General features: G+C 44.5%; 4 protein-coding genes across 5 annotated transcripts in view; 1 reads left to right on the top strand and 3 right to left on the bottom strand.

The window, feature by feature from the left end:
- LOC144697120 (uncharacterized) overlaps positions 1–12,331 on the bottom strand; it is a 432,856-nt gene that overhangs the window by 15,041 nt on the left and 405,484 nt on the right. The window lies entirely within an intron of this gene.
- The window catches only part of LOC144697094 (uncharacterized), a 391,382-nt gene that overhangs the window by 37,204 nt on the left and 341,847 nt on the right, over positions 1–12,331 (bottom strand). The gene's annotated exons all lie outside the window — the stretch shown is intronic.
- The window catches only part of LOC144696929 (uncharacterized), a 164,910-nt gene that overhangs the window by 78,903 nt on the left and 73,676 nt on the right, over positions 1–12,331 (bottom strand). The window lies entirely within an intron of this gene.
- LOC144697236 (uncharacterized) lies at positions 7,024–9,891 on the top strand. 2 transcript variants are annotated; one of them, XM_078569156.1, is made up of 2 exons: positions 7,024–7,260; positions 7,690–9,891. In XM_078569156.1, the coding sequence occupies exon 2, from the start codon at positions 7,989–7,991 to the stop codon at positions 8,577–8,579; it is 591 nt and encodes a 196-aa protein (XP_078425282.1). In that variant the 5' UTR covers positions 7,024–7,260; positions 7,690–7,988; the 3' UTR covers positions 8,580–9,891. The 2 variants fall into 2 exon arrangements, with proteins under 2 accessions (XP_078425282.1, XP_078425281.1); XM_078569155.1 differs by having other exon boundaries at positions 7,024–7,321.

The following is a 12,331-nucleotide window of genomic DNA, read 5'->3' as shown; positions in this document are numbered from 1 at the left end:
TCCGTTGAACGGGGAGAGGACTCCTGCCCAAAGAAGCGAGCACGGAGACGAAGGCGGCGGAAGAAGAGTTCAGCATCATGAAGAAAACAAGAGTGCCTTGAATCCTAGACAACACCTGGGTATCAAGGCCACCATGTTTTCACTGCTTGGAATGGGAATGCTGACTCCCTGTACCGGGGACGGAGCGTGGGAAGCCAATTGTTTGAGAGTTTGACGTGGCTTGGGCGGGTACAGATGGTTCAATGACAGGTTTTGTAATTGGTCCATTCAAGTGTTGGCTCAGCAATGATTGGGTTAAATCAGTCTCCATAGACTTTGTGATGTAAAAAAGTATCAGAAGGGATTCCCTGAGCACAGAGATTTGTAGAGGTTTTACATATTGCATTGACTGGTGCCATGGCATCTGGGGCAGACCAGGGAGTATTTACGTGGAGATGGTGCTTCTACCCAGAGTGTATTGGTAATGCTGCTGCACTTTGATACTACGGCTCAGACATGAGCATGTGTCAGGTCTTATTTATACTGAATAAAATCTAACCACTGTCACCAATAAGGATTATCACTGTGAATCATTTCAGAGTTTGGGAAAAGGGGATAAAGGGTTAATTGACTCCCTGACCCCCATTTTCTAACATCGCTGTGTCAAAAATAAAATCTCATCTCCCCCTCTGGCTCCTTTGCCAATTACCTTAGAGTGACTCACTTTCTGTTAAAGAGCCTGCCAAACCCTCTCACCCACTTTCCCTAAAGTGCAGAAATCTAATCATGAAAAGTACAGCAAAATCAGATATTTTTGCTGATTAAAGTTTATTAATGAAACAGAACATGGTTAAAAGAAACAGAAAATTATTTGAGGATCAAAGACAACCAGAGTAAAATGATGTGCACAATGTTCTGGACCCAAATGGTTTCTCTTCGGCTCCTCTGTACCCTGTTCCCGTGACTCCCCGCTTAGGACACAGGGGCACTGAACCCCGGGGGTTGGGTCACCATCAGCCCCGGTCACCCCCTCCCGTGTCCTGATTGGTTGGAGGCCCATTTCCCAGTCAGTTCTCCAGCACCTTCCTGTCTCTCTATTAGTGCGACGCCCATGGCAGTTTCCCAACTGGGGCACAGGCCCTGTTATTCTCAGCTAAATTCAGTCCTCAGCTCTGTCACCTGGCCGTCATTGACACCAGCAATAGAGAGACAGAAAGGTGCTGGAGGCTCAAATGGGAACTCAAAATGTGTGGCTCTGAACCAACACTTCAACATTTGTCACTCAAATACTTGTTATTTATACTGGGGTTTTTATTATGAGATTTAAGCACTGGAGGCAAAGGGCAGAGGATCTTAAAGGGTAACTTTCTGTTTCTAATGTTGTATTGTCTAGAGTGTCAGCCGTGGCTCAGTGGATCACACTCCCACCTCTGGGTCAGAAGGTTGTGGGTTTAAGTCCCAGCCCAGGGACCTGAGGACAAAAATCACGTCCAACATTCTGAGTGCCAACACTGAGGGAGTGCAGCACTGTCAGAGCTGCTGTCTTTTGACCTAAGGGCCCTGTCTGCTGCTTCAGGTGGACTTAGAACTTCCTGGGGCCACTATTTTGAAGAAGAGCAGGGGAGTTATCCCCTGTGTCCGAGCGAAAATTTATCAATCAACGTCACTAAAAACAGATCATCTGGTCATGACCACATTGCTGTTTGTGGGATCTTGCTGTGTGTAAATGCTGCTGCGTTTCCGAAATTAAAACAGTGACTGCACTTCAAAAGTATTTCATTGGCTGTAAAGCACTTTGGAATATATTGTGGTCATGAAAGATGCTACATAAATGCAAATTTTTTAATTTTACATTTATATGACATAATCCTGTTATCTGTAACTTAATTGATTTCTGTCATCCCCAACTTGCCATTTAATAAATTCACTTATGGTTCGGACAGGACATTGACTTTTACAACTTCATGTGGGTGATCAGTCTGTAGAAGCGTAACCCTCTCTGGCTCCTTCTTTGACAGTAATTCTTGTGGAATTCACCCTCGGGAGTCTGGCTCCATCTCTGACAGTAATTTCCTTGGAACTCAGCCTCGGGAGTCTTCAGTACTTGGCTCGCAAGGGAGACCTTCAGAACTTCTACTTTTATCCCCAAAGTGACCATTACCTCACATCACAGTTGGACCAGCTGTAACATGACAATTGGTCAATTTGGTTACTAGATTAATTTAATTGGATCCCCAATTACTTACACCACCTTCTCTCATTATCTTAGACAGGAAGGCAATAGAATTGTTTCACACTATCCCTTTATCTGATTCTATACCATCCCTAATTCATACAGATCCAAATGTTGAGGCTAATCAGAGCCTGAAGGTCTCTCTTGCCGGCACATTTATCATCATTGCACATTCTTTACATACACAGCAATTAAGGTCTTACATTTTTACAGCAAATAAAACTCAGTATTTTACTATAACTACTGGTTAATTATTGATTTGTTAATTGTAACTCAGTTAAGGCTCACTACTTATTCAATCATCTATTACGGACTGGTTGCTAATTAATACAGTAATCTTGAATTAACACATTTGGTTAATACAAGGTACATTGGTTCAAAAAGACAGCTTGTGGAAGACAATAGCTTTCTTTCTTACTGATTTTGATTGTATTGAAAAATGAGCTTTATTCTTGAGCTGGACTTTGGCAGAATATGAAGTCCTCTAGGTCATCAAAATTAGAAAAGAATGTCTTTGTTTAAACAATTACTGCCAGCTCTGCAGTGTCGAGAAACATTTAGGTTTATACAGTGTTAATTTTTAAAATAAAGATCCAGCCTTTACAAAGTAATTATCTCTTACATTGCAAGGTTCATTACTGAATAATCATTTGTTTCATGACTGCCTTTCAATACGAAATCAATATGTAGCTAATAAAGTTACAGAATGTTAAATGGCTGCAGCAAGCCACATGTTAGGGTTTAAAATGGCTTCCTTGACCTTGTTACTCATAACAGTGAATATGGTATGAAAGTGATTGAATTTTAAAAGTAAATTTGATTACCCAGGCTTAAGTACAGTTTCCTACATTACAAAAGTGACTATAGTTCAAATGTACTTTGTTGACTGTAAAACATTTTAGGAGGTTCTGTGGTCATGAGAGGTGCTATAGAAATGCAATTTATTTTTAATTATCTGCATATTTGGATATTTAAGTTCAGTCCCCTCATCAAAATCATTGTTAAAGATTGAGCTTTAATTTTGTGTAATAACCATGTCTTTGACCCTATTTTGAATACTCTGTGAAAATCAAAACAGAGTATATCCTGCATTACTTGTATGAAAACACAGCGAGTTGTTGTTATGTGGAATGCACTGCCTGAAAACAGTGTGAGGAGCAAATTCGAATCTTTCTTTGAAAAGGGAACAGGACAGATCCTTGAAAGGAAAACAATGGGATGAATTGGATAGCTCTTTCAAAGAGCCAGCATGGGCATGATGGGCCAAATAGCCTCCTTCTGTGTTCTATGAGCCTCGTGTGCAGTTAAAGTGAGTGGTAATGACCTGGAACCCACTTCCCATGAATGTGGTAGAAGCAGAAATGATGGAATTTCTCCGAAAGGAGATTGGATGGGCACTCGAGGGAAATAAACCTCCAGGGATACGGGGATAGAACGGGGCAATGGGACTGACTGGTTTGCTCTACAGGCAGCCAGCATGGGCTCAATGGGCTGAATGGCCCCATTCCCTACCCTAATGATCCTATTATCTACAGAGGGAAATTTCAGCTGCTCCAGTCTCCCCATTAACTAAACCCCTCATTCCTGGTACCATTCTCATAAATCCTCTCTCCAGTCTCTCTAAGAACTTCACAACTTTCCTAAAGTGTGGGGCCCAGATACAGGGTTCCATTCTAGAGGGATGGAATTGAAAAGCAGGGAGGTTATGTTCAACTTGTTTCAAACCATGGTTACACTACACTGGGAGTACTGTCAACATTTCTGATCTCCATTTAGAAAAAGGAAATAGAGGCACTGGAGAAGGGGCAACAAAGATTCACAAGAATAATCCCAGAACTGAGAGCATTTAACCCTTAGGAAAGGCTAGGCTGATAGAATACATTTAAGGGGAAGCTAGATACATACATGAGGGAGAAAGGAATAGAAGGATATGCTGATGGGGTGAGATGAAGAAGGGTGTGTGGAGGATCATGTGGATCAGAAGTACAGACATAGACAAACTGAGCCAACTGGCCTGGCCCTGTGCTGTAAACTCAGTGGATCAGAGACAAATATATTTATTTTAGATCTACCTGTAGTGGTAGGAACTCGCTGGTGTCTCAGCCAGGTGGATAATTCCCCTCCCAAACTCAGAGCAGGTGAACAGTCACTCCTCAGCTGTAAATTCAACGATCAGTTGAAGCCACATCGATAGGTAATCAGACCCTGGCAATTTCCACTTGCTTTCAGCCATTTCTCACAAAAGTTACTCAGATTATAAATTTCTGTCTGAAATTTTATTTTCCTTTAGATTCCAACCTTCACCATTAGACAAGCATTCTCTTTTACCATGTTATAATCCTGACAGCCTTAGGGTGGAGTCAATCTTTACTTTGGTATAGATTTATTCACAGAATTAACCATTACAGGTATATACCTCCTGACTCCACGTTATGTCAGTAAGTCTCTCTTTATTTGTGCTCAAGTAAATATCCAATCAATATATACTTAACCTCAATTGATTCAACTAACACCCAAACACAGAGGTCTACTTGGTATGACTGCCATGGTGTCTCAGCATCTCCGATGAACAAGTGAATCCCTTCCCACACACAGAGCAGGTGAATGGCCTCTCCCCAGTGTGAACCCGCTGGTGTGACTGCAAGTGCACTGACTGAGTAAATCCCTTCCCACACTCAGAGCAAGTGAATGGCTTCTCCCCGGTGTGAACTCGCTGGTGTCTCTGCAGGTTGGATGAATCAGTGAATCCCTTCCCACATACGGAGCAGCAGAATGGCCTCTCTCCATTGTGAACTCGCTGGTGTATCTGCAGCAGGGATGACTGAGTGAATCCCTTCCCACAGTCAGAGCAGGTGAATGGCCTCTCTCCGGTGTGAACTCGATGGTGCGTCTCCAAGTGGGATAACTGAGAGAATCCCTTCCCACACTCAGAGCAGGTGAACGGCCTCTCCCCGGTATGAACTCGATGGTGCGTTTGCAGGTGGGATGACTGAGTAAATCCCTTCCCACACTCAGAGCAGGTGAACGGCTTCTGCCCAGTGTGAACTCGCTGGTGCAGCTGCAGGTTGGATGACTTAGTAAATCCCTTCCTGCACACAAAGCAGGTGAATGGCCTCTCCCCAGTGTGACTGCGTCGATGAATTTCCAGCTTAGATGGGCAACGGAATCCCTTTCCACAGTCCCCACATTTCCATGGTTTCTCCATTGAGTGGTTGTCCTTGTGACTATTGAAGTTCAAACGTCACGTGTACAGTCTCTCTCCACTGTGAATGGTGATGTTTTCTCAGGCTGTGTAACTTGTTAAAACTCTTTCCACGGTCAGTGAACTGGAACACTCTCACTTGGAAGCGTGTGTCTCAATGCTTTTCCAGTCACACTGATGTTTAAAACCTTTTGCAGCAGACAGAACAGGCAATTGTTTCCCCTTCTAGATTCAAAGGCTGATCATATTCAGGTCCCGATGAACTGAGTGACTCTGTCAGATCTTGGCCTTTAGCTTGAGATTTTTGTTTGCAAAACCTCCTCTTCTAAGATCCTGCAAAAGAAGTTTACAAAAGTCATCACTGTCAGTGCTGGATAGAAATTCAGAACAGACAATTCTAGTCTCTCTAGAACATTCTTTCCTCTCTTGTTACCCAAAAGCTGTAAATCTCCATCCCACACACACTCCCCCCATTCATGCTGATCGACAGATCCATGCTCACCACTTCCTGTCCAGAACACAGACCTGAAAATGTTCATGCAGGCCACCAGCCATATATATATTTATATTAGAGGACTGAAAATATGTGCAATATACAGTAATGCACCACTTCATTAGAGATACATGAGGGGATGTGAGGAAGACCTTTCCTTAGGAAGTGAGTGGTCGTGACCTATAACAACACTAGACACATCTCTGTTGTTACGATCTCCATGGGGTCCAATAACCTTAAAATAAACAAATTCCCGGACAACCACAACCTCAATGAGCACAAAGGTTTCACTTTTTTAAATGGACTCCTTCTGTGCCGTAATGACTCTATGACTGGAAATGTATAACGAAGCTACAGTACTACATTACAAGACTATAAATATTTGGCAAATGTACTTTATTACAGAACCATAATACATCTAATATGTACCATGTGAAAACACTAGACATAAATCTGTCCTATATTAATTTATTGTCCCCTTAAATGTCAGCCATCTCCTGGGGAAACCACCCCTTTAATTGTGAACATTAGGAAAGAGACCATCCTGTTAGTCAGACAAATAAATGTGTCAAGCTGAGCGAGCAAAGGATGTCAATGTCTTTAAGAGAGAGAGAGAGACCTGGGCCAACCTTTCCAGAGTCTGCACCCTCCTTGGATTCACTTCCTTTCTCTTCAGTTCCTGCAAGTCAACAATTTCCCCCCAGAATGAGAAAAGAAATGGAAAGGGGGAGAAAAGAAAGTGTTTTACTCACAGATGTTGGACACAGGAGGAACTTTTATTCTGTGTGAAGCTCAATCTTCAGTCACACAAAGCCCACGCTCTGATTGGCTCGAGGACCATGGTCCTTCCGGTTCTCCAACTCTTCCCATTGGTCAACCCCTCAGCATGGCGGGAAGGGGGCGGGCTCTCCCCCGCACATGCGCGGCTTCCCCTCTCCCGTGCTCTTCGAGCGGCTTCTCGCTCTGGCCGGAGCCGTCAGCCGGTTGTCTGGAAACCTTGGCTCGAGGTGGTGGAGGAGGAGGGGGAACAATGGGTGGGGGCGGGGCTCCCGTGTCCGCGCGCCTGGCCTGCAGACTGCGTCCCAAGGACGTCACCACGGAGCAGAGTGATTCCTATTGGCTGATTCAGGCAGGGTTCCATTGTGGACGTCACAATGCGGAAGTTGGACAATGAGCTTCAGACTAAAACTTCCTCCTCTGGGCAACATCTGGGAGGAAATCAATGTTTCCCCTTTTCCATTTCTTTTCTCATTCCCCCTCTATATCCCGTTCCCCTGCAAGATTATTTTCTTCAAGTACCCATCCAATTTCATTTTGAAATCACTGATGATCTCTGCTGCCACCATCCTCACAGTGAGTGAATTCCAGATCATGTCCACTCGCTGCCCGAACAAATTTCTCCCTCATCCCCCAGGTAGCTCTCATCACGTAGTACAGTCCTGTGTTTTCCACACATTTTTAGTCCACTGAGCATATATATTGTGAAAGTATTGATTGCCTCTGCTTCCACGACCGTCATAGGTGGTGAGTTGCAATCTCACTGGGCCTGGACAGGAAGCAGTGAGCATGGGTCTGTCGATCAGTGTGAGTCAGCACCTTCAGGAGAATTGGGAGGGTATTTATTAGGTACAGCAGAGTGAGAATGGAGGGAGAGTGTGTGGGATGGAGATTTACAGTTAATGGGTAACAAGAGGGGAAAAGAATGTTCCATAGAAACTAGGATTGTCTTTTCTGAATTTCTATGCTGTCCTGATAGTAATGATTTTTCTAAACTTTTTACAGGTGACTGCAAGGGGAGGATTTTCTGCCAGAAATCTCAAACTAACTGTCACGTCAAGATCTGACATTATTACTTCATTCACTGGGACCTGAATATTATCGGCCTTTGAATCCTGAAGGAGACACAGACACGCCCGATTCAGAATGTTCCATTGCACTGACTGTTGAAAGAACTTTAAACAGTTATGCAGTTGAAAAAACATCACACCATTCACAGCGGGGAGAGACCATACACGTGTTCTGTGTGTGGACGAGGGTTCAACTGATTGTCAAACTTGGAGAGACACAAGGACACCTGCAGCATGGTGAAACCGTGGAAATGTGGGGACTGTGGAAGGGGTTTCCAGACCCCATCTGAGTTGGAAACTCATCGACGCAGTCACACCGGGGAGAGGCCATTCACCTGCTCTAAGTGTGGGAAGGGATTTACTCAGTCAAGCAACCTGCTGAGACACCAACGTGTTCACACTGGGGAGAGGCCATTCACTTGCTCTGTTTGTGGGAAGGGATTTGGTCATTCATCCACCCTGCAGGATCACCAGCGAGTTCACACTGGGGAGAGGCCAGCCACCTGCTCTGAGTGTGGGAAGGGGTTCAGTCGGTTATCCAACCTGCAGGAACACCAGAGAGTTCACACTGGGGAACGTCCATTCACGTGTTCTGTGTGTGGGAAGGGATTCACTCATTCATCCACCCTGCAGGAACACCAGCGAGTTCACACTGGGGAGAGGCCATTCAGCTGCTCTGTTTGCGGGAAAGGATTCACTAAGACGTCCACCCTGCTAACACACCAGCGAGTTCACACTGGGGAGAGGCCGTTCACCTGCTCTGAATGTGGGAAGGGATTCACTCAGTTATCCAGCCTGCAGAGACACCAGCGAATTCACAACTGATTGCAGGGGCTGGATTCTGCTGTTCTCACGACTTTGCTTCCAGTGGGCTGATGCTCTTTAAGCCTGGGAGTGCACATTTCCACTGAAATGATCTGCAAAACTGATGAAGGACATTTATTTTATCCTGGATAATAAATATTGTTTTTCTCACCACTACATGTAGACCTAAAATCACAGTGATCAGTGCCTGGACCTCAACTGTTTACAATTTATATAAATTACTTGGATGAAGGGATTGAAGGGATGGTTGCCAACTTTGCTGATGACACAAAGATAGTTGGGAAAGTAGGTTGTGAAGAGGAGAAAAGGAGGCTACAAACAGTTCTAGAAAGTGAGTGGTCAAGGACCTGGCAGATGGAGCATAATGTGGGAAAATGTGAAATTGTCCATTTTGGCAGGAAGAATAAAAGAGAAGCATATTATCTAAATGGTGGGAGATTGCAGAGCTCTGAGGTGCGGAGGGACCTGGGTGTCCTAATGTGTGATTCACAAAAGGCTAGTCTGCAAGTGCAGCAGGTTTTTAGGAAAGCTAATAGAACGTTATCATTTATTGTGAGGGGAATTGAATACATAAGTAGGGAGGTTATGGTTCAGTTGTACAGGGCACTAGCGGGACCAGATGTGGAGGACTGTGTGCAGTATTGGTCACCTTATTTAAGGAAGGATGTAAATGGGTTGATCTGGAGGACTGTGTGCAGTATTGGTTACCTTATTTAAGGATGTAAATGGGTTGGAAGCAGTTCAGAGAAGGTTTACCAGACCAATACCTGGAATGGGAGGGTTGTCTTATTAGGAAAGGTTGAACAGGGCTTGTATCCGCTGGAGTGTACAAGAGTAAGAGGTGACTTGATTGAAACATATAAGATGCTAAGAGGTCTTTACAGGGTGGATGGGGAGAGGATGTTTCCTCTGGTGGGGGAATCTAGAACTAGGGGGTCACTGTTTAACAATAAGGGGTTACCCATTTACAACAGAGATGAGGCGAAATTATTTCACTCAGAGGGTCATGAGCCTTTGGAACTCTCTTCCTGAAAATGTGCAGGAAGCAGAGTCTTTGAATTCTTTTAAGGCAGAAGTGATAGATTCTTGGTAGGCAGGGGGGTGATAGGTTATCGGGGGTAGGTGGGCTGCAGATTTCAGGTTACTGTCAGATCAGCCACGATCTTATTAAATGGCGGAGCAGGTTCGAGGGGCTGAATGGCCTCCTCCTGCTCCCTGTTCATATGTTCATAACTACATTTGTCTCTGTTCCATTGAGCCTACAGCACAGGGCCAGGCCAGTCGGTTCAATTGGTCTCTGTCAGTATTTATTCTCTACCCACCCCTCTTCATCTCCTCCCATCAGCATATCCTTCTATTCCTTTCTCCCTCATGTATGTATCTAGCTTCCCCTTAAATGTATTCATGCTATTCACCTCAACCACTCGCTGTGGTAGTGAGTTCCACATTCTCACCACTCGCTGGGTAAAGAGGTTTCTCATGAAATCCCTATTGGATTATTGAACCCCTTCATCAGGTCACCCTTCAGTCTTCTCTTTTCTAGAGAAAAGCAGCCCCAGCCTTTCCTGAGGATTAAATGCTCTCAGTTCTGGGATTATTCTTGTGAATCTTTGTTGCCCCTTCTCCAGTGCCTCTATTTTCTTTTTCTAAATGGAGATGACAAATGTTTACAGTGCTCCCAGTGTAGTCTAACCATGGTTCAAAACAAGTTGAACATAACCTCCCTGCTTTTCAATTCTATCCCTCGAGAATGGAACCCTATATCTGGGCCCCACACTTTAGGAAAGATGTGAAGTTCTTAGAGGGTGCAGAGGAGATTGACGAGAATGGCACCAGGGATGGAGGGCTTGGAGGTAGATTCAGTCTTGGTTTTGAACAGAGTGTTGGATCATTATCCGAAGAGGAGAAATTGGCAGGGTTATGGGGAAAAGGTGGGGGTTGGCTCCTGGTGAGTTGCTCTTGCAGAGAGCTGGCATAGACACAATGGGCTGAATGGCCTCCTTCAGTGTTGTAACCATTCCATGATTCTAGAACACCAGCTCGCTGATTCTATTCAACACGGCATGATGGTGGGTAGCACTCTCGCCTCTGAGTCAGGAGGTGGGGGGTTCCAATCCCCACTCCAGAGACTCGAGCCCCCATAATCCAGGGCCCACACTCCCGATGCCAGTACTGAGGGAGAGCCGTCCTGTTGGAGGGACCGTCTTCGAGTGAGACATTAACCCGAGGGCCCCGTCTGCCCTCTCAGACGTATGTACAAGACTGAATGGCCACAATTGGAAGAAGAGCAGGAGGGGGAGGAGTTCACCCCCAGTGTCCTGGGGCCTGATATTTATACCTCAACCAACCTCAGTAAAAACAGAAAATCTGGTCATCATCACATTACTGTCTGTGGGATCTTGCTGTGCACAAATTGGCTGCCAGGTTTCCTATAATGACTACACTTCAGAAAGAGCTGGATTGGCAGTGAAACACATTGAGACACCCTAAGGTAGTGAAAGGTGCTACATAAATGCAGGTTTCTTTTTAAGTCGACACACTCCTATCCTCACAGGCAGATCGTCCAGCAGGAGCCAGCATGAGCCAGCTGACTGGGGGGCAGGAACTCCCAGTGTGGACCGAGGCTGCTTCCCTTCAGAGGCCACTGAATCCATTGTGGGAAGTGGCCATTTAAAGAGGGTGCCTTGACTTGCTGGTCTGAGAATCCAGCCCTTTCCCCCCTGTGTAATGCTGGCTGAGAATAGACATCGGGGCTGCTCAATGTACTGAAAGTATGTCTGACACTGAAGATGGGCGGAGGTAATGTTTCCATCCCTGTTATTCTGTTTGTCTGTAAACAATTTATCTCACAAACTAATGGATGGATTTTAACAAAACTCAGTACGCCGACAGGATATGGCCCACGGAAGAACTGATTTGTTTTTGGTGATGATCTGAATCCGGGAATTTTTGAAGGGATCCGTTCACATTGGGAGATCGGGAGAATTGACTTTTTCTTGTCGATTGTTGTAGTTTGTTTTATTTCAAATGTTGAGTGTTATTGAATGTTGTGGATTGTCTCCGCTGCTGGGGTAGAATTTGTCACAGCTGTCAAAATGTGAGCAGAGTTTTCAGAGCCAGTTGTTAGATGTGGAGATTGTTGCTCTAAATAAACATTTATTCTTTCTGCTTTGCAGATACCAAACATGTTTTCATCCCTGTTTGTCTGTCCATAATACATCTCAAAAACTAACGGATAGATTTGAACAAGCACGGTACACAAATATGGTCTTGCCCAATGAAGAAATATTTAGATTTGGTGAAGATGCGGACCATATCCAAATCCTGGAATCTTTTGTATTTGTACCAGAGCCCTGTCCTCTGCAGACTAAAGGAATTTGTCCAGGCATTTCACCTTTTCAATTAAACAAAAGCTTGGGGGACAATTGTTCGCTGATGCATTCCCCACAGCAACCCCTCAACCAATCATAATCCATGTGCCAACCAATCAACACCCTGTTTCTCTGTCAGTATAAATTGTTGTTCCCTTTGACATTTGGTATTCTTGCATCTGTCCTGATGAGTGCAAGACAAAAAGCTTCAACAGCATGTCTCTTTTTTCAGCAGTACACAACTTTTTAAAAATGTTTGTTAAAATTGGGAGATTGAGTGAAATAATGATTCAGTTCCTCTCTGACAATTTATTGTAAACAATGATAACAAACTGTCATCGAAAAAGTCACATACTTGCAAATTTGTTAATTTTTGTGGTA

The sequence above is a fragment of the Cetorhinus maximus genome, chromosome 23 (genome assembly GCF_964194155.1).
Source record: "Cetorhinus maximus chromosome 23, sCetMax3.hap1.1, whole genome shotgun sequence".
Taxonomy (NCBI): Eukaryota; Metazoa; Chordata; class Chondrichthyes; order Lamniformes; family Cetorhinidae; genus Cetorhinus; species Cetorhinus maximus.
The sequence above is the reverse complement of the archived record's forward strand: the minus strand, read 5'-3'. Positions and strand labels throughout refer to the sequence as shown.

What these genes read in the sequence shown, in the direction of transcription:
- LOC144697236 (XM_078569156.1), top strand. Translation starts at nt 7,989, where the DNA reads ATGGTGAAACCGTGGAAATGTGGGGACTGTGGAAGGGGTTTCCAGACC.